Raw genomic sequence first — 21,876 nt, forward strand, 5'->3', positions numbered from 1 at the left:
CACAGTACATGGTGGCAATGTGGAGAAGTGTGGAGGGGCAGAGGGACCCTGGGGAACATGTGGACAGGTCCCTGAAGGTAGGGGGACAGGTGGGTCTGTGGGTTGAGGTGAATGGGAGACTTGCCTTTGTTGGCTGAAGGCACAGAATGCCAGAGCAGGGAGCTCTGCTGGAACTGTAGAAACACAAGTTGGGCCACAGCTGGAGTGCTGTGTCCAGTCCTGATCACCACCCCACAGGGACACACAGACACACCTGACATCCGAATTAGGAGCAGGAGTCCCCACTCAGCCTCTCCCACCTGCTCTGTCATTGAATGAGCTCATGGCTGGTCTCAGTTTAACATCAAACTCCAGGTTCCTGTCTGCCCACAGTAACATCTCACCCCCTTATAACGTAGCTCAACACCTCTCCCTTAGAAAGGTTCAAGGACTCTGCTCCCAACACCCTTTGGGGAAGAGAATTGCAAAGACTCAACAACCTCTGAGGCAAAAAAAAAATCTTTGCAAACAAACCATAATCTTTATAAACAATCCTAAATCATTCTTGGCTGAAATGAGAGACCCCTTATCATGAACCAGCAGTCTCCATTCCCACATTCTCCCACATTCTCCCACACGTTGATCCATCCTCTCCCCACATGGCCTGTCAGGACCACTCAGGACCTCTGCCTGTTTCAATCTAGTCCCCACTTGATTAAACTGCAGCAGATACAAGCCCAGAATGTCCGACCTTTCCTTATCAGACAACAGGCCCAGTGCCAGTGTTCTGGTCAACATATACAACGAAGAGGTGACAGTGCTGCAGAGGGGATTCACCGGTTTGTCATGTGCGATGGAGCAGTTCAGTTATTAGGAGAGACGGCAGACGTTAGTTCTGTTTTTCCTGAGGCAGGGGACAGGGTTCAGGTGTATATAATTATGTGGGATATAGATGGGGTGGATGCTTTTCCCCAGATCAGAAAGAGATAAAGCTGGAAGATGCCGGTTTAGGGTTTGCGGGGATCTGAGGCTGACTTTGGTCACCCAGAGAGCGGTGAGTCCCTGGACTACACTGCTGGGGAGAGTGGTGGAAGCAGAGCTGCTGACGGTATTTACTGAGTGTCCAGCCGAGCACTTGAATTGCCCAGGTATGGAGAGGCGACAGGCCCAGTGTTGGGAGATGGCGTTAATGCGGATGGGTGCCCAATGGTCGGTATGGACGTGGAGGGCCGAACGGCCTGTTTCAGTGCTGTAAAACGCTATGAAACTGGGAATCAATGGTTCCCTGTTATTAGCAATTTCTAAGCCAAATACAGTAATCGTATTCACCGTCTCTCTGTCGCCATTGACCCACTCGGCGGCCTCGGGTTATACAGAGACTCATTACACCCCATGGATCTCCCCCATTCTGTTCTGCAATTTAACGTGAAGTTGCCCCCGTTCCCAGCTCTGAGCTGAGACGTTCCCTCTCTCCCTCTCCCCACAGCTGCTTCCTGAGCTGCTGAGTGTCTCCGGCGGTCTCTGCTTTGGTTCCAGATTTCCAGCATTTCAGTTTAGTTTCAATCTTCTCCTCATTTAACGCTGATCATTTCAACCCGTCTCTCCGACCCTCTGAAGAGCGGATCGAGCTCCCTGAATGCCAGTGTGCGGGACCTTTCCCTTTCTGTGTGCAGAGGCTGCCGCGCCCCATGTGAATCCCCCCTTTGCTGCTCCGCTGACAATTCCTGTTGTCCTTCCCCAGCTGCAGATTCAAACCCCGACCGCCCGCTGCCGCCCCTCTGATTGACAGCTCGCCCCGCCCCGCCGCCCGGGCTGCTGTCTGACGTCACGGGACCCCCAGCACCCATGTGACCCATTTACGCGCTGACGTCACAGGTCGGCCCCGTCTCACGGACATCGTTCTCCCAGCAACGGGCCTGTCCGGGTCCGGGGGTGGGGGCGAGGCCTGGGCCCGGGGGTGGGGGTGAGGCTTTCCCCCGGGCGGGGCGGGGACTGAACTGAAGCGGGGCCGCTCTGTACCTGCTGGGGTTGGAAGAATGAGAGGTGATGCCATCGGCTCCTCCACTGTGGGCAGCGGCCTCTTCCCTTGCTGCTGCCGCCGGTGAGCGGTGAGTGTGTGTCGGCGCCTCCCTCCCCCGGCTCCCCGCCTCACCCTGGGGGCAGATCCCTCCCTGGTCCTCACCCCCTCCCCCTCTCTGTCCCCCCCTCCGGCCCTGGGACCCTCCGACATCTCTGCCCCCTCCCTCTGTGGCCCCTCTTGTGTCCTCACATCCCCTCCATTTCAGCCTGGGGGCCTGTGGCCAGCGGTGTGTCCCAGGGAGCGGCGCTGCTCCTCTGCTGTTGCTGACGGTTATTGATCAGGAGGATGATGCCGGCGCCACGGGTAGTTAGTCTGCAGCTGACACCAGAACTGGTCACAGAATCACCGAGCACAGGAACGGCCCTTCAGCCCAACGTGTCCGTGTTGACCCAGGTGCCCAGCGGAGCTGCTCCCATTTGTTCACGTTTGGCCCAAGTCCCTCTCAACCTTTCCCGTCCATGGACCTGTCCCGGTGTCTTTTAAATGTTGTTAATGTCCCTGCCTCACCCACTGCCTCTGGCAGCTCGTTCCACACACTCACCACCCTCTGGCTGATAAAGTTGTCCCTCAGGTTCCTGTTATATCTTTCCCCTCTCAGCTGAAACCTCTGCCCTCTGGCTTTTGATTTCTGAATCTTGGGAACAGACTGTGCACATTCACCCTCTCTGTGGTCCTCATGATTTTATACAGTTCTGTCAGATTACCTCTCAGTCTCCTGTGCTCCAATGAATGAAGTCACAGCCTGCTCAGCCTCTCTGCACAGCTCAATCCCTTGAGTCCTGGCAACATCCTCATAAGTCTGGTAGTGTAGTGGACGGTTGTCTGAGGTTACAACAGGTAATGGATCAACTGCGAAAGGATATTGCAGATGCAAAGTGATGTATTTTAGGAAGTTAAACCAGGGCAGGAGGTACACAGTGAATAGCAGGGTCCTGGGGAGTGTTGTTGAATGGAGAGACCTTGTGTGTTCCTGCCTCCACCAACTCCTCTGGCAGCTCATTCCAGGTACCAACTATTCTCTGTGAAATATTTACTCCTCGGGTCTCCTTTAAACCTCCTGCCTGTCACCTTAAACCTGTCCCCTCTAATTTCACACACCCGTACATGGAGAGCAGACTCTGGCTATCTACCCTGTCTCTGCCTCTCATAATTTTATCTCACTCTATCATGTCTCCTCTCAGCCTCCTTCACTCCAGGGAAACAGACCCAGCCTGTTGATCATAATGTCTCCTTATATCTGAAGCCCTCCAATCCAGGCATCATCATTTTGAATTGTTGTTGCACCCTCTCAGGCTGAATCCCATCCTTCCTGTCGTGTAGTGACCAGAACTGTGCACAGTGCTCCAAGGGCAGCCTGACCAACGTTTTGTACAACTGTAATATGATGTCCCAACTTTTGCACTAAATGCTTCAGTGGATGAAGGCAAGTGTGCTGTCCGCCTTGTTCATGACCCTGTCTGCCTGTGTTGCCACTTTCAGGGAACTGTGTAACAGTGCTTGAGGCATCTGTACAGGTTGTTCAATGAGCAAGACAGAGAGGTATGTGGAATTAATACAGGCAGGTGGGAGCAGTACAGACAGGCAAGGTGGTGAGTAGAGACGTGGTGGGCCAAAGGGCCCGTTCCTGTGCTGTACAGCCCTGTGACTGTGACACCCCACCACTTTGGGTACCTGGGCCGCACCACGAAGTGACTTTGGCTGCCTGGGCCTCAGATCTGAGCTTGTCTCACTGAACCCCTTGTCCTCTGGGATGATATATGGAACCTCCTACTGTGACTGAGCTGTCAGCAGTCTCTTCGAGTATTACCCACAATGGTTCCCCAATTTACCATATAAAAGGAGTGTTGTTGATGCATCTGGTGTCACACACTTGGTGATGGGGGTGTGGAGAGTTTGCTGCCCTTCAGAAGGGAGGTGGTTCATTATTTGCCCCTCTGTCCCCTGGTCCAACAGAAATCCCTGCCCCTGGGTTCTGAATGTTCCAGGTGAGTCTGGCCTGAAATGCTGTGTTCCAGGTTCCCACTGCACTTCCACACTCACAAGTTTATGCAGCAGAGTAACAGGGTCTTCGTCCCATCGTGTCTGTGCTGACCACCGAGAATCTGTCTCTGCTAATTCAGCACTTGGTCTGTCACCTACTGTGCCTTGGTGATTGAAGTGCTCATCCCCATGGTCCTTATATACCTGCCTGTACCACCCCCTCAGGCAGTGTGTTCCAGGTTGTAACCTTCCTCTGGGTGAAATCTCTTGGTCCCCTCCTTAAAGCTCTGCCACTTGTCTTACAAACCTCTGCCACAGGGAAACATTTCTTACTGTGTACACTGTCTAGACCTCTCATAAAGTTCACTGTGTTGCTGTTGCAAAACAAATTTCACAAAATATGTCAGTGATAATAAATCTGATTCTAATTCTGACTTGTATCTCTCTGTAGGGTCTCCTTCAGCCTCCTCTGCTCCAAGTAAACAAACCCGGCCTATCCAGCCTCTCCCCATAACTGGATCATTCCACTCAAGGCAATATCCTAATGAATCTCCTCTCCAGTGCAGTCACATCCTTCCTGCAGTGTGGGATCAGAGGTTTGCACACTGTTCCAGCTGTGGTTTAACTGAGGTTTCAAATAAATTCTCCCCAGACTTGTATTTAATGACCCAGCTAAAGCTGCCACCATCAGGCATCCTTGTACTTGCACATCAGTGTCCCTCTAATTCTGGATTCTCCCTTAGGCCCTCAATTCACAACACACCTTACCCTCATTTGACTCTCCACACTTCTTCACATCACAGTTATCAGGACTAACTTGCATCTGACATTGCCCTGCTCAGCTTATCAGGTGATTCTTATCATTTTGTAGTCTAAGATCACACTCAACACCACCAATTTTTGTGTGATCTGCAAATTACTAATCACACCCCCTAGTCACAGATAAATTGTTAATGTAGATGGCAAACAGCACCGATCCTTCTGGTACACCACTGGTCACAGACTTACAATCACAAAAGCCACCCTGCACCATCACCCTCTGTCTCCTGTTACCGAGACAGTTTTGGATCTCAGTGGCTCTGATGTCTTGGACCAGCCTTCCATGTGGGACCTTGTCAAAGGCCTCACTGAAGTCCGTGCAAACCACATCACCCACACTGCCCTCAGCAATACATTTAGTTATCTCCTCAACAAACTCAATTAAATTAGACAGGATTTCCCACTGACCATCCCTGATCAATCCCTGCCTTTCCAATGCAGATTATTCCTTTTCTCAAAATTTAATTTTAAAAAATTTACCAACCGCAGATGTTGGACTCACTGGCTTTTATTTATCTGGCTTATCCCTGCTCCCTTTCCTGAATAAATATCCCACATTTGCTGTCTCCCAGTTGCCTAGCTCCTCACCTGTGAACAGTGAAGGTTGTTGAGGCCCTGACGGAGATATTTCAATCTCCTCTGTTGTCTCCCACAGCAGCCTGGGATACACCTCCTCAGGCCCTGGGGATTTATCCACCTTTATGCCTGCTGAGACATCTGATCCCTCCTCTTTATTAATCTTAATGTGCTCCAGAATGTCAGTTTCCCTGCTGAACCCTCCAACCACAATGTCTTTCTCCTCAGTGAACACAGATGAGAATGATTCATTTCAGACCTTGCCCACACCCTCTGGCCCCACACACTGGATGTCACTTTGCTCCCTCGCAGGCCCCACATTCCTTGGTTACCCTCTTGATCTTGATATACCTAAAAATCCTTGAGGTTTCCTTAGTCTCAGCCGTCACTGGTATCTGTGACTTCTTTGCCCTCCTATTTCTGTGAGTCACACACCACACCCACTCTCTGCGCACCTGAAGGGCCTCCCGAGCCTTCAGTGCTCTTTACCCACCATCTGCTGCTTATTCTTTTCATCAAATCCTCAGTGTTCCTGCACATCCAGGGTTCCAGGGAGCTGCCGTCCTTCATCCTCACCCTGACACAAACACCTTGGTCCTGAACTCTCACTGTTTACCTTTTAATACATTCCCACTTCACAGATTTCGGTCTGCCTGCAGGTAACGTCTCTCCCCGCAGTTACCTTCTCCTGTGTCTCCCTGCATCACCACAGCAACAGGAGCAGGAGTCATCCACCTCTCCCCTCAACCCTGCCCCATCATTCCATGTGATCACGGGTGATCTGTCCCAGGCTTCAACTCCGCTTGTGTGCCAGTTCCACACAATCCCCAACTCTTTCCCAAAATTATCTTCAAATCCCTCCAGTGATCTGGTTCCCACAACCCACTGGGCAGGAAGTTCTGGAGGTTCCCCAGCACCCTTCACCATGCTGAGGGTGCAGCAGTCGGTGTCCCTGCAGGACTGCTTGTCCCCCTCCCTGCTGTGCAGTGCTGGAGCTGTACTGGAAAGTCCCCGTGCAGTCCAGGGCTGGTTTGTACAGTGCTGGGGGTGGCTGGTGTAAAGCTCTCTGTCCCCACTGGGCTGTGTATGGTCTGTATTAGGCTGTGACTTCCCAGTGTAGTGCAGGGGTTGTTCATGTCTCTCTCTCTACAACAGAGGGGTTGGTGCTGGGAATCTCTGGCCCACAGACCAGTGCTGGGGTTGTTGGGATATGTGTCCATGGCTTCTACTGCTGTTTTACTTGTGTGGTGTTGCACACTCATGCAGTCCAGTATGTGACATACGCCACTGCCGGCTGTTGGAAAGGTCTGTGCCCTTACAGTATAAAGCTGGCTGTTGTAAAGGTTTGTGCCCTTACAGTACAGTGCCGGCTGTTGCAACGGTCTGAGTCCTTACAGTCATGTGCTGTTAGTTGTAAACATCTGTACCCTTACAGTGCAGTGTGTCAGCTGTTGTAAAGGTCTGTGTCCTTACAGTACAGAGCCATCTGTTGGAAAGGTCTGTGCCCTTACAGTGCAGTGCTGGCTGTTGTAATGGTCTGTGCCCTTACAGTACAGTGCTGGCTGTTGAGACTGACTGTGTTCTTACCGTATAGTACTCGCTGATGTAAAGGTCTGTGACCTTGCAGCGCAATGCCGTATGGTGTTGAGCTCTGTGTCCTTACAGTACAGTCCAGCTGTTGTACAGGCCTATGCCCTTATACTACATTGCTGTCTCTTGTGAAGACCTGTGCCTTTACAGCACAGTGCTGGCTATTGTGAAGATCTGTGCCTTTACAGTGCAGTGCCGGATGTTGTAAAGGTCTGTGCCCTTACAGTACAGTGCCGGATGTTGTAAAGGTCTGTTCCCTTACAGTACAGTGCTGGCTGTTGGAAAGGTCTGTTTCCGGACATAACGTTGCTGGCTGTTGTAAATTTCTGTGTCCTGACAGTACAGTGCTGACTATTGCTAAGGTCTGTGCCCTTACAATACAATGCTGATGATGTTTATAGGTCAGAGTTCCAGTGCAATGCTGGGATTGTCCAGCTCTGGGCCATCAGTGTTGTGTTTTGTTAAATCTCTGTCCCTGTATTAGAGAGCTGGGTGTTGTACTGGTCTGTGTCCTCACTGGCCGGTGCTGTGCTCTGACAGCTCAGTGTGTTTGGATTACAGTGCTTGTATTTTTACAGAAGTGTTTCCTTGTTACCCAAACTGACTGTGTCCACCCTGGACTTCAGAAGGTTCACAGGAGACCAGACAGAGTTGTTCAGCCCATTACTGGGCACAGGGTCATTCTGGGACAGGTGTAGGCCATTCGACCCATCAAGTCTGTGCCAGCTCCCAGTACAACAATCCCATCAGTCCCATCCCCCACTTTCTCCCCACAGCTCTGCAGTTTATTCCCCCTGAAGGAACTGTCCAATTCCCCTTCGAACCCCCTGATTGGATGTTCCCACCACCCCTGCAGGCAGTGAGTCCCAGGTGAGAACCTCACTCCGTGGAGGAATCATACATTTCCTCCCATCCCCTTTGACCCTTTGCCAACTGGGCCTCAGACCCAGCAGTGAACACAGAACAGAACAGCACAGGAATAGCCCCTTCAGCTCACCATGTGTGGCTGACCATGATGCCGATTTAAACTGCGCATCTGCCTGCGCATGGTGTGTCCCCCCCAGTCCCTGCCTGTTCATGGGCTTGTCTGAATGCCTCTTCATGATGCTGTTGTATCTGCTCCCCCTGGCAGCACGTCCCATGTACCCTCCACTCCCTGTGGGTTTTTAAAAAAGAATAACTTGCCACATAAATGTCCTTTCAACTCTCCGCCTCTCACCTTAAAGCCAAACCCTCTGGGATTTGACATTTCCACGCTTGGAAAATGACTGTTCTCTGGCCTGTCTCTGCCTTTCAATTTTATGTACATCATTTGTGCCTCCCCTCAGCCTCTGACGCAGGAGAAAAAACAACCTCAGGTTTGTCCCACCTCTCCTTACAGTTGATGGTCTGTAATCCAGCAGCATCCTGGCGAACCTCTGCTGCACCTCCTCCAAAGTCTCGACATCCTTCCGTTCTCCTTGTACCGGTCCCCCCTGCCCTGGAAGAGAGCCCAATGATCCCTGTACCTGAAGCCCTCCCTCCTGCACCAGCTCCATCGTACTACCTTCCTATTTGTTACCTCGCTAGTACATGGCACAGGGAGTAATCCTGAGATTGCCACCCCAGAGGTCCTGCTTAATTTACTACATAATTCCCGAAATTCTCTTCGCAGGACCTCCTCTCTCTCTGTTGTTTGTGGCAATATGGACCCTGACTTCTGGCTGCTCACACTCCCCTTTCAGAATTTCCTGGACCTGCTCAGAGATGTCTTTGACCCTGGCACCAGGGAGGTAAACACTATCCTGCAGTATCACTCATGCCGAGAGAACAAACTATTGAAAGAGTTCCCGATCACTGCTGCTCACCAAGCACACAGAACAGTAGAGCACAGGTACAGGCCCTTCGGCCCACCAAGTCTGTGCTGAACACAATGCCGAATAAAACTGAATCCCTTCTGCCATCACGTGACCCATATCCCTCCATCCCCTCATATCCATGTGTCTATCTCAAAGCCTGTCAAACAGCACTGTTATACCTGCTTCCGCCGCTCCCCACGGCCGCCCATTCCAGGCCCCACCAGTCTGTGTATAAAGAAACGCCCCGCACATCTCCTTTAAACTTTCCCCTCTTTCCTTAAAGCTATGTCTCCAGTACTTGATATTTCCACCCTGGGACAGAGATTGTGACTCTCCACCCGATCTATAAATTTCTCTCAGGTCTCCCCACAGCCCCCTTTGCTCCCGGGAAAACAGTGCCAGCCCATCTAAGCTCTCCTTGTACCTCCAGCCCTCCAGTCCTGGCAACATTCCTGTGAATGTTTTCTGCTCCCTCTCCAGCTGAATCACATCCGTCCCACAGTGTGGTGACCAGAACTGCACACAGTGCTCCAAGTGTGGTCTCACTAACGAATTGTACGACTGGAACATACAACTCCTCTCAGTGCCTCAGTCAATGAAGACCAGCATTGAGTGCACCTTCTTCACTGCCCTGTCGACCTGTGCTGTCACTTTCAGGGAGCTATGTACCTGTACCCAAGGTCTCACTGTTCACTAACACTCCCGGGACCCTCCCATTCACTGTGTGTGTCCCGGCCTGCTGTAACTTCCCAAAACCCATCACTGTGCACTTGTCTGACAACCACAACAACACTTCTCTGTTTCTCTGCACCAACCACCCAGCAATAAATGCCAATGTACCAGTTACCTTCTGAACCACCTGCTGCACCCGTCTGTTATTTTCTTTGTAACGTGTGCAGGACAACCCCTGGATCCCTCTCTATTTCACCCATTTACAAATTCTCTGCACATCAATAACAGTCTGCCCTTTGCTTCCAGCTCCCGCAGTGCATGGCCTCACACTCTCCCACATTAAATCCCATTGACCAAGTGTTCTCCCACACACCCGACCTCTGTATCCTGACACAGAGACCAGATGTCCCCAGCACAACATGCCCTCTTCACCTGTTTCCCTGTCACTGACAGACTTGGACACCTCACCCTCTGCCCCTCCTCCAGGTGATTAACATCAACAGTAATTAATTGAGGGCCCAGAACTGATCCTTGGGACACTCCACTGGTTACATCCTCCCAGCCTGAAACAGCCCTGTTTATTCCGTCTCTGCCTTCTGTGTGATAACCAGTCTTCAGCCCATGTTAACACACCTCCCCCAGCACTGTGAGCTCTGGACTTGTGCACCAGCCTTTTATGTGGCACCTTGTAAAATGCCTTCTGAAAATCCAAACAAACCATTTCTGCAGGTTCCCTTCGAATGTCACAAACAACTCCGGCATATTTGTCAAGGATGTGTTTCCCTTCACCAAACCAAGTGACAGGGTTAGAAACCAGTTCGCTGGTCAACAGGGTGGTGAAGAAGGCTTTTGCACGCTGGCCTTCAGTCAGGGCACTGAGTATAGATATTGGGATGTTATGTTGCAGTTGCACAAGACGTTGGTTTGGCTGCATTTGGAATATCATGCACAGTGTTAGTTACCCTGCTACAGGAAAGATGCCATTAGGCTGGAAAGAATGCAGAGGAGATTTACGAGGATATTGCTGGGACCCAAGGGACTGGGTTATGGAGAGAGGTTGAGCAGGTTGGCAATGTTTTCCTTGGAGCGGAGGAGACTGAATGATGATATTACAGAGGTGTATAAAATAATGAGAGGCATCGATAGGGTCAATGTGCACAGTCTTCTTTACCAGGGTTGGGGAATCAAGAAATCGAGGGCCCAGGGTGAAGCTGAGAGGGAAGAGATTTAGTAGGAACTTGATGGGCGATACTTTCACCCAGAGGGAGGTCAGTATATGGAAGGAGCTGCCAGAGGAAGTGGTTGAGGCAGGAACATTAACAACCTTTAAAACGTACTTGGACAGGTCCATGGATGGGAAAGGCTCAGAGGGATATGGACCAAATGCAGGCAAATGGGACTGGTTTAGATGTGAATCTTGGTCGGCGTGGAGCAGATGGGTCAAAGGGCTCATTCCCGTGCTGTGTGACTCTATGGCTCTAAACCATGTGGAATTGGTTTGATGATGTTAAACTTTTCTAAATGACTTGTTATTTCTCCATTGATGCCAGACTGCAGCACGGTGCCAACAACAGATGTGAAGTGAACAGGACCACAGTTCCCTGCTGTTTGTCTTCCACCCTTCTCCAACAATGGGGTCACATCTGAGGTTTTCCAACCCGGCTCGGACCTTCCTGGAACACAGTGAGTTCTGACAAACTTCAACTGATGTCTCCAACTTCTCTCCAGCCACTTCCTTTAAACCCTCGAGTGCAGGTCGTTGGGACCTGGTGATGTTAGATTTTAGTCCCATTAGTTTTTCCCCTGGTGATGGGATTGTTACAGATTGTTGACAGTATTTCACCCATCAGATGTCTTTGGCATGTTTGCTGTGTCCCCACCGTGAACACTGGTCTAATTGTTGAGTTAACCCATCTCCCATTTCCTTGTTCGCTTGAGGTTTGGAGTCTCTTGTTGCTGATCCCTGAAAAATCCCCAGTCCTCTGGTCCACCACCAGCCCCCGCCATTTAATGTGCCTCTGATTTAATATTTCCCTCGACCTCCTTTGTTGACCACAGAAGGTTCATCTTTCTCCTGGATCCCTCTGTCTAATTGGGATCAGTGTCTGCTGAGCATTATGATCCAGCTGTTTAAACATCTGCCACTGCTCACCCACTGCCCTGTCCCTGAGCCTATTTACCCCGTCCACCCCAGACAGCTCCACCCTCACACCCGTGGAACTGCCCTTATTCAGGGTGAGGCCATTGGTTCTGGAGCCGGGTGTTCACCCTCACACTGTGTCTGGAATTCTCCCATGTTGTGATCACTTCTTCCTCAGGATCCTGCACCACGGGATCTCTCATTGATCCCACCTCATTACACAGACCCACATCTAACATGTCCTGTCCCTGGGTAGGTTGTGTAACACACTGCTGTAAGGAACAGTCCCTGCCCACTCCACACATTCCTCTCCCACGGCACCTTGCCAGTTTGATGAGTTTAATCAATACACAGATGAGACCACCCATGACAGTCACAGTTCCCTTCTTCCCTCCCTTTGATATTTCCCCATTCGTGCTCTGTCCCATCGAGAGGCAACACCTGGGGGTCCAGAGACCACTCCCACCCACGCCTTCTATCCCCTGCTGTTCATTATTTCCCCACAAACCGATTCCCCATCACTGTCCCTACATCTACACCCCCTCCCCCCTCACCCCCACGTGGTGAACAAGGCCGCACTCCTCGTTTCCCTTTTGCCTATTCCTGTGGAACACTGAATATCCTGGAATATTGAGGTCCTAGTTCAGCTCATCCTCAACCACATTGTGTTAGATCACACACATCGGTTATTATAGAAAATAGAACAGCGCAGAATCAGGCCCTTTGGCCCACAATGTCTGTGCCAACCTCACCTAACCCCCCCCCTGTCTTCCTGCCCACGATCCATTTCCCTCCATTCCCTGCACATTCCTGGGCCTGTCCAAATGTCTCGGAAATGTTGCTATTGTGTCTGCTTCCACCACCACCCCTGGCAGCACATTCCAGCCGCCGACCACTCTCTGTGTAAATAAAAACTCACCCCACACATCTCATTGAAATTTAAATCTGTGCCCTCGACTATTTAACATTTCTACCCTGGGGAAAAGTACAAACCCTCCTCCGTGATCTCAATATGCCCGAGATTATTCGCATTCCCCACACGGCTCTCTCGCTCTCTCTCCCCCACCATGTCCTGCTCCTGAATACTGATGTGAAGTACTTTAGGGGGTTGTTCATAGGACACAACAACACAGAAAACAGGCCATTCTGCCCTTCTAGTCTGTGCCAAACATTATTCCGCTAGTCCAATTTACCTGCACCCAGTCCATAACCCTCCAGACCTCTCCTGTCCATGTATCTATCCAATTTATTCTTAAAACTTAAGAGTGAGTCTGCATTTACCACATTGTTAGTACCTCTCCCAATTCCTCTGGCACCAGGCATAAATTCCCTCCTTTGTCATCGAGAGGTTCAACTCTCTCCATAGCAACCCAATTGTTTTACTGTATGTATAAAATGCCCTTGGATTTTCCTTAATCTTTCTCTCCAAGGACATTTCATGGCCCCTTTAGCCCTCCTCATTCCCTGCGGGACGTCTCTCCTGCTTCCTTTGTATTCCTTCAGGGCCCTGTCTGATTTCAGCTTCCTGCACCTTACACATGCTTCCTTGTCCCTTATGACTAGATATACAACATCTCTGATCACACAAGGTTCCTGAACCCTGCCACCCTTGTCTTTCCCCATTCCCGGAATGTAGTGGTCCTGAATTCTCATCAGCTGGTCCTAAAATGCCTTCCACGTGCGAGATGTGGACGCCCATTAACAGCTGCTCCCAAAGAACTCCCCCTGGTGCCTCCCTGACAGTCTTGTGATTTGCCTTCCTCTCGTTCAGCACTCCCACATCCCCAAGTTAAGGAGTTGATGTCACTCTCCCCAAAATGCTCTCCCACTGAAGTCCCAATCACTTGGCCTGGCTCATTTCCCAATACAAGGTTCAGAATGATCCCTCCTCCAGCTAACTATCCACATGCTATTTCCAGAAACCCTCCAGGATGCACCAAACAAATTCTGCATCTTGCATGCTGACATATCTATTCCTCTATCTCAGTGTCCATTAGGAGGCCTGCAGTACAACCCCATCAGAGTGATTACACTGTTCCTGAGCTCTGCCCACATTGCCTCGGTGGGTGAGCCCTCCCGTCTGTCCTCTCTGAGTGCAGCTGTCACACTCTCCCTGATCACTGATGCACCTCCTGCACTTCTTTCTACCTCCCTCTCCGTCACGTCTGAAACATCGATACCCTGTGACGTTGAGCTGCCAGTCCTGTCCCTCTCACAACCAGGTCTCTGCACTGGTCACAGCATTATAGTTACATAGAACTGAGACCAGTACAGCACAGGTGATTTGGCCCATGATGTTGTGCCTATATTGATGCCATTTTATACTGAATGTCCTTTTCCTGTGTATCATCCATATCCCTTCATTCCCTTCATATTCATATGTCTATCTAAAGTGTCTTCAACTTCCCCTAACTGCTTCCACTGCTACCCCCGGTAACCCATTTCAGGTACCTCCCATCCTCTGATTAAAAAATACTTGCCCCTCACATCACTTTAAAATTCCGCCCCCCTGACCTTAAAAGCATGTCCTTCGGTATTTGCAATCTCTACCCTGTCTACCACATCTGTGCCTCTCGTAATTTAAAAACCTGTATCAGGTCTCCCCTCAGCGTCTGACGTGCCGGGGGAACAACCCAAGTTTGTCCGACCTTTCCTTGCAGATCGTACCGTCTAATCCAGGAAGTATCCGGGTAAAGCTCTCCTGCACCCTTTCTGCAGTCTCCACATCCTTCCTATAATGGGGTGACCAGCACTGCACACAATACTCCAAGTGTGGTCTGTCCAAAGTTTTATATACAGTAACTGCATCATGACTTCCTTCCTTCCAGCCCGACCGATGAAGGCAATCATGCCATCTGCCTTCTTCACCACCTTAGAACATGGAGCAGTACAGCACAGGAACAGTCTCTTCGGCCCACAATGTTGTGCCAAACTAATTAAATTCGTCATCAAATGCCCAACTGAACTAATGCCTGCTGCCGACACAATACCCATATCCCTCCGTTTCCTGCACAATCCTGTGCCTATCTAAGAGCCTTTTGAACGCCTCTGTCGTATCTGCCTCCACCACCCTGGGCAGTGCATTCCAGGCACCCACCACTCTCTGTGTTTAAAGAAAAAAACTCCCCGTCCAGCTGTTTTGAACTTACTCCCTCTCACTTTAAGTTCATGCTCTCTGGTATTAGATATTTCAACCCTGGGAAAAAGATACCTGCTGTCTATCTCTGCCTCTCATAATCTTATAAACCTCTGTCAGATCTTCCCTCGGCCTCCGCCGTTCCAGAGAAAACAACGCAAGTTTGTCCAACCTCTCCTTAGAATACATGCTTTCTAATCCAGGCAGTATCCTGGTAAACCTCTTCTGCACCCTTTCCAAAGCCTCCACATCCTTCTTATGACGGGGTGACCAGAACTGCATGTAATACTCCAAGTGCAGTGTGACCAAAGTTTTATAAAGTTGCAACATGACTTCCTGACTCTTGAACTCGATTCCTCCACTAATAAAGGCAAGCGTGCCATGTGCCCTGTTTACCACCCTATCTGCCTGTGCAGCCACTTCCAGGGAGCTATGGACTTGGACCCCAAGAGTAGTCTGCACATCAGCACGCTTAAGGGTCTTGCCATTAACTGTATACTCACCCTTTAGATTTGATCTCCCAAAGTGCAACAATTCACATTTGGCCGGGTTAAATGCCACCTGCCATTTCTCTGCCCATATCTGCAACTGATCAATAACCCGCTGATTCTTTGGCATCTTCTACACTATCCCCAACACCACCGATCTTCGTATTGCCTGCAAACTTTCAAGCCCACCCATCTACATTTTCATTCAGGTCATTTCTATATACTGTATATCACAACCAGCAGAGGCCCCAGTACAGATCCCTGTGGAACACCAATAGTCACAGACCTCCAACCAGACCAAGTCTCATCGACCACTCGCCTGTATTTTTTTGTGCAAGCCAGTTCTGAATTGAAACATAGTGGCTGCACAGTGGATCCCATGCATCTTAATCTTCTGGATGAGCCTCCCATGAGTGCCCTTGTCAAATGACTTACTAAAATCCATGTAGACACCACCCACAGCCCTACCTTCATCACATCCTCAAAAAACTGAAGTTAGTAAGGCACTACTTGCCCCACACAAAGCCATGCTGACTGTCCCTAATTAGGCCATGGTTTTCCAAATGCTCAGTAAATCCTATCCTGAAGAATTCTCTCTGGTAACTTCCCTACCACTGACGTGAGACTCGCCCATCTATAGTTTCCAGGGTTATACGGAATGACATTAGCTACTTGCCAGTCCTCTGGGATCTCACCTGTGGCGAGAGAGGACACAGAGATATTGGTCAAGGCCCCAGCAGTCTCATCCCTTGCCTCTCTCAATAACCTTGAGTATATCACATCAGGCCCTGGGGACTCATCCACCTTAATGTTTGAGAGACCCAGCACTACCTCCTTTATCTTGATGAAATGCCCTAGCATATTAGCACGCTCCACACTGATCTCACTGTTCTCCATGTCCTTCTCCTTGGTAAATACTGACGCAAAGTTCTCGTGTAGGACCTCACCAGCATCCTCCACCTCCAAGCACATGTTCCCTCCTTTATCCTTAAGTGGTCCTACCGGCTCCCTTGCTATCCTCTTGCTCTTGATGTATTTATACAATGCCTTGGGATTCTCTTTAATCCTACTTGCCAAGGACTTTACACGGCCCTGCCTGGCTCTCCTTATTCCCTTCCTGGGTTGTTTTCTGCTGCCTTTATAAACCTCAAGGGCTCTGTTTGAATTTAGCTTCCTAAACCTCACACAGGCTTTTTCTTCTTGACTAAATTCAGCACCTCTCTCGTCATCCAAGGTTCCCTTCCCTTCCCATCCTTGGCCTTCCTTTACTGGAACATCCCTGTCCTGTACTCTGTGTAGTTGGTCTTTAAACACCGTACACATGTCAGATGTGGACTTGCCCAAAAACTGCTGTTCCCAGTTAACTCTCCCGAGTTCCTGCCTAATGCTCTCGTAATTTGCCCTGCTTCAATTTCATGCTCTCCCGCAAGGTCCTTATGTGTCCATATTCATAGCTACCTTAAAACTTAAGGAGTTGTGGTCACTGTTCCCTCACTGTTCTCCTGCTGAAGGTTCAGTCACCTGGCCAGGCTCATTACCCAACACCAGCTCAAGTACGGCCAGGCCCGTCCTGTTGTTGGACTATCTACATATTGACCCTCCTGGATGCACCTAACAAATTCTGCCCCATCTAAACTTCTTGCACTCAGGAGTTCCCAGGGAAGTTGAAGTCACCCACTACAACAGTCCTGTTGTTTTTACAACATTCCCTCACCTGCCTGCATATCTGTTGCTCAATGTCCCGGCGGCAATTGCTGGGTCTGTGGATTGGCCCTTTCTTATGTTTGAGTTCTACCCATATAGACTCAGTGGATGAGCCCAGCATTATGTCCCCTCTGAGTGCAGCTGTGATATTGTCCCTGATTAATAGTGCAACCCCTTCCCCCCTTTTACCCCCCCCCCCTTTTACCTACCCCTCCATCTTTTTGAGAACATTGAATCCCTGGAACATTAAGCATCCAGCCCTGTCCCTCTCTCAACCAAGTCTCTGTAATGGCCCCAACATCATAGTTTCATGTACTGATCCCTGCTCTTCAGTTCCTCACCCTTCCCCATAAAACTGCTGGCATTACTGTATACACACACTTCAACCCGTCCATCCCATTGTGTCTCTTACCGTGCTCCTGCCTGTTCTTACTGCTCATGACATATACCTTCCTCGCAACCCCTCCCCTTTCTGACCTGGTGCTCTAGTTCCCATCCCACTGCCAAACCAGCTTAAACCCTCCCGATTAGCACCAGTGAACCTCCCAGCCAGGATATTGGTTCCCCTCCAGTTATGGCACAACCCCTCCCTCTTGTACAGGTCGCCTCTGACCCAGAGGAGGTTCCAATGATTCAAGAACCTGAAATTCTGCCCCCTGCACCAGTTCCTCAGCCACACATTCATCTGTTCTATCTTTCTATTCCTGCCCTAACTGGCACGTGGCACTGGGAGTAATCCAGTTGCGTAGCCACCTTATCCACCTGCATAGCTACTGACACTGAGCTATGGACTTGGACTCTGTCTCACTGCTATGAAGGGGCATACCACCAATTGTATACTTCCATTTGACCTGCCAAAGTGCAGCACCTCACACTTGCCCGGATTAAACTGGATCTGCCACTTCTCTGCCCATATACAGTATGTAGCTGATCTATATTCTGCTTATTGCCTTGATAGTCATTTGCACTGTCCACAACTACACCGATCTTGTGTCATCCGCAAACTTACTGATCCACCCATCGACATTTACATCCAAGTCATTGATGTGTATCACAAACAAGAGGTCCCAGTGGCCATGGACCTCCAGCCAGAATCACAGCCTTCCACTCCTACTCTGACTCTGTCTTCTATAGGAAAGCCTGCTCTGAATCCAAACTGGCAATTCACCCTGGATCCCTTGCATTTTTATCTTCTGAATCAACCTGCCATGAGGGACCTCGTCAAATGCCTCACTGAAGTCCATGTAGATAACGTCCACTGCCTTGCCCTCATCAAGCACCTTTGTCACCTCCAAGAAAAAATTTAGTCAAGTTTGTCAGACATGATCTGCCCCGCACAAAGCAATGCTGACCATCCCTACGTAGGCCATGCCTTTCCAAATGTGCATAAATTCTACCCCTAACTACTGTCTCCAATAGCTTCCTGACCACTGATGTGAGGCTCACTGGTCTATAATTAACTGTTATCCCTGTTTCCCTTGTTGAACAAAGACACAACATTAGCAACTTGCCAGTCCTCCAAGACCATGCCTGTGGCTCAAGAGGACATGAAGATATTGGTCAACACCCCAGCAATCTCATCCCTTGCCTCTCACAATAACCTGGTGTTGATGCCATCGGGCCCTGGGGGTTTATCCACCTAAATGGTTGTCAGAATAGCCAGCACCACCTCCTCCTTAACCTCAGTGTTCCAGCACATAAGCATGTTTTCACAGTCCTCCAATTCCTTCTCAGTAAATGTTGATGCAAAGCACTCATTCAGTCCCTCAGCTACTTGCTCTGACACCAAGCACACGTTCCCCCTTTATCCCTGAGTGAATCCACCCTCTCCTTAATTATCCTCTTTTTCTTAATACAAGTATAAAATGCTGTGGGATCCTCCTTGATCCTGCTCACCAAGGACATTTCATGGCCCCTTTTGGCCTTGCTAATCACCTGTTTGAGCACTTTCCTGTTATCTTTATATTCTGCAAGGGCCTGTCTGATTTTAAATTAAATTTAAATTTTTAAATTTTATTTACAGTGTGGTAACAGGCCCTTCCGGCCCAATGAGTCCGCGCCGCCCATTTTAAACACAAATTAACCTACCCATTTTGCAATGTGGGAGGAAACCGGAGCACCCGGAGGAAACCCACGCAGACACGGGAGAACGTACAAACTCCTTACAGACAGCGACGGGAATCGAACCCTGATTGCTGGCGCTGTAATAGCGTCGTGCTAACCGCTACGCTACTGTGCTGCCCACATTCCTAAAGCTTTCTAAACCTTGCGTATGCTTCCTTTTTCTTCCTGACTAAATTTCAGATCTCTCGCGTCGTCCAAGGTCCCCTCACCTTACCATCCTTGTCCTGTTTGTACCGGTGCCACCTGGAAGAGAGCCCAATGATCCAGAAACCAGCAGCCCTCCTTGCTGCAGCAGCTCCTGAGCCACACGTTGAACTGCACCATGTCTCACCTCACCAGCATGTGGCACGAGCATGAATCCTGAGATGACAATCCTGGAAGTCCTGCTTTTTAATTTTTTACTTCGCTCCCTAAAATCAGTGTGCAGGTCCTCATCCCTGCTCCTGCCTATGTCATTGGCACTGTAATGGACCAGGACCTCAGACTGCTCACCCTCTCCTCGCAGAATGTCCTCTACCTGCTGCGAGACATCCCTGACCCTGGCACCAGGGAGGTAACACACCATTTGTGTTCCCAACACACTATCAATAGCTTCGTGCACTCCTCCTGGCTGTAAGTTTATCTGCCCTACCAGTGCTTCTTGCATTGAAACACACACACTTCAGCCCCTCAGTCCCACTGTGTTAATTTACCCGGCCCTGCCCGTCTTCCCCATCAGGCTGACTGTTCCCAAACCTGACCTTCCCCTCAGTCCCCCCACCTGCTGACCTGCAGCTCTGGTCCCCACCCCCTGCCACACTGGTTTATACCCTCCTGAGTAGCACCAGTGAACCTCCCTGTGAGGACATTGGTTCCCCTCCAGTTTAGGTGGAACCCGTTCTCCTTGTCCCGGTCCCACCTGCCCTGGATGAGAGCCCAATGATCCCTGTACCTGAAGCCCTCCCTCCTGCTACCAGCTCCCTCGCCACAACTTTAACTGCACTGTAGAAGTCACCAGGAGCACAGATCTGCTTATAACTCCTGCCCCTTCCTGTGACCGTGATTTTCATTCCCCCCTCACTATCCGGTACCACAACTTTCCCAGATTTGTATTTAATGAATTAATCTTCTCATCACTGGAGGCCTCTGCACCCTCCCCCACCAACTACTGTGTGTGAGGAGGGAGCACTGCCCTGTTCCTGGGCCCGGGGAGGGACAGACTTCACTTTCAGCCGCTCCCTCAAGTATTTGTTGTCGAACGGAAACGGATTTCTGATGATTCGGGAGCAGGAGAGGCAGTGAAACCGGGAAATCCTTCAACACGGACCCGGTGTGGGAGAGAGTTTGTCCGGAGCGCTGTGTTTCCCTTCTGTTGTGGGGAAACCGGTGGGAATTGGCGGTTGTGGCAAAGTGGGGGCGGAGCTGGGAGATGAGAGGCCGCTCTCTGCTCTGTCTGTCCCTCTGACTCTGTCCCCTCCCCTCCCCGCCCTCTCTCTCTCTCTCTCTGCTTTTCTTGGGCAGGTCGGGGCGCTGTGTATAAAAGGAGGACAGCAGCAGTCGGTGTGTCATTGAGCAGCGACTTTGAGTGAAGCAGCATCATGTCTGGCAGAGGGAAAGGAGGCAAAGGACTGGGCAAAGGCGGGGCCAAGCGGCACCGTAAAGTGCTCCGTGATAACATCCAGGGCATCACCAAACCAGCCATCCGGCGCCTGGCTCGGCGTGGCGGCGTCAAGCGCATCTCGGGGCTGATCTACGAGGAGACCCGCGGGGTGCTGAAGGTTTTCCTGGAGAATGTGATCAGGGACGCGGTCACCTACACCGAGCACGCCAAGCGCAAGACGGTGACTGCCATGGATGTGGTGTACGCTCTGAAACGCCAGGGCCGCACTCTCTATGGCTTCGGCGGCTGAAGAACTCTGCCCTTTCTCCCGAGCACAACACAAAGGCTCTTCTCAGAGCCACCCACCGCCTCACAGAGGGAGCAGTGACCCGGAGATCTGATGTGATGTCATTGGCCTGAAATGTTAACTCTTTGTCCCCCACAATGTTCGATTATATTTCGGAGACCCGGGTGGACCAGATTTTCAGCAAATTATTGCAACTCTGGAGGGGTAAGTGGGGGTTTGTAGATAAATGTTAGAATGCAAACATCAGCACCGCTTGTCACTGCCGGCGGTGGGATTTTTTCAGGAAGCAGTGAGCGGGGCGGTGTCCCCGCCTGTTACACACCGGTAAAGTGCCAGAGTCAAACCGCACTGTGGAACACAGACTGAGCGGCATCAGGTCAGGAAGAGCGGGGTTGTGACATTAATGGCTGGAGATCAAACTGCCGCTCTGTGGGTCGGGACTCTGGAAGTGGCGGCCTTTCTGAAGTTCCCCACTTCCCCACTCCGGACCCAGTGAATCCGCTGTCTCTCCGCTGGGAGAGAGCTCCATTCATCCATTCAACTGGCGGAAGCGGGAGGAACATGACGAGAAGGGAAGAGAAAGTTACTCCGCGTGTTTCAGACGAAGAGCGCCGGGCGGTGTCGCGGCTCTGGCAGATACACAGGCCGATTGCCTGGAAACAAAATTGCCCCGCACTCGCCTCAGCCGGTGCTCAGGCGAGCCCTGCTGTTCTTTGCCCTGGTGCTGTGAGCGGTGTGTGCATTCTGCGGGGCTTCATTTGAAATGGTGCCGGGAGTTACTGCTGTTCAGGCGGACTCTGGGCCCCGCTGTTATGTCCGCTATCTGAACGTGACCTGGTTACAGTAAGATGTATAAATGATAAT

At 50.6% G+C, this 21,876-nt stretch overlaps 1 protein-coding gene across 5 annotated transcripts; it reads left to right on the forward strand.

Moving 5' to 3' along the window:
• The first annotated feature begins 1,890 nt into the window (after nucleotides 1–1,890).
• Nucleotides 1,891–21,872, forward strand: LOC127587209 (histone H4). Of its 5 annotated transcripts, none has more exons than XR_007958754.1 (3): nucleotides 1,891–2,087; nucleotides 11,085–11,217; nucleotides 19,307–20,620. XR_007958754.1 is itself a non-coding variant. In XM_052045409.1 (3 exons), exon 3 carries the CDS (start codon nucleotides 20,704–20,706, stop codon nucleotides 21,013–21,015), a length of 312 nt encoding a protein of 103 aa, XP_051901369.1. In that variant the 5' UTR covers nucleotides 1,893–2,087; nucleotides 11,085–11,217; nucleotides 20,627–20,703; the 3' UTR covers nucleotides 21,016–21,872. The 5 variants fall into 5 exon arrangements, 2 of the variants coding, with proteins under 2 accessions (XP_051901369.1, XP_051901370.1); XR_007958753.1 differs by lacking the exon at nucleotides 19,307–20,620 and adding an exon at nucleotides 19,026–19,300; XR_007958752.1 differs by lacking the exon at nucleotides 19,307–20,620 and adding an exon at nucleotides 14,503–18,964.
• The last annotated feature ends 4 nt before the right edge of the window (nucleotides 21,873–21,876 follow it).

The sequence above is a fragment of the Pristis pectinata genome, chromosome 39 (genome assembly GCF_009764475.1).
Source record: "Pristis pectinata isolate sPriPec2 chromosome 39, sPriPec2.1.pri, whole genome shotgun sequence".
Lineage (NCBI taxonomy): Eukaryota > Metazoa > Chordata > Chondrichthyes > Rhinopristiformes > Pristidae > Pristis > Pristis pectinata.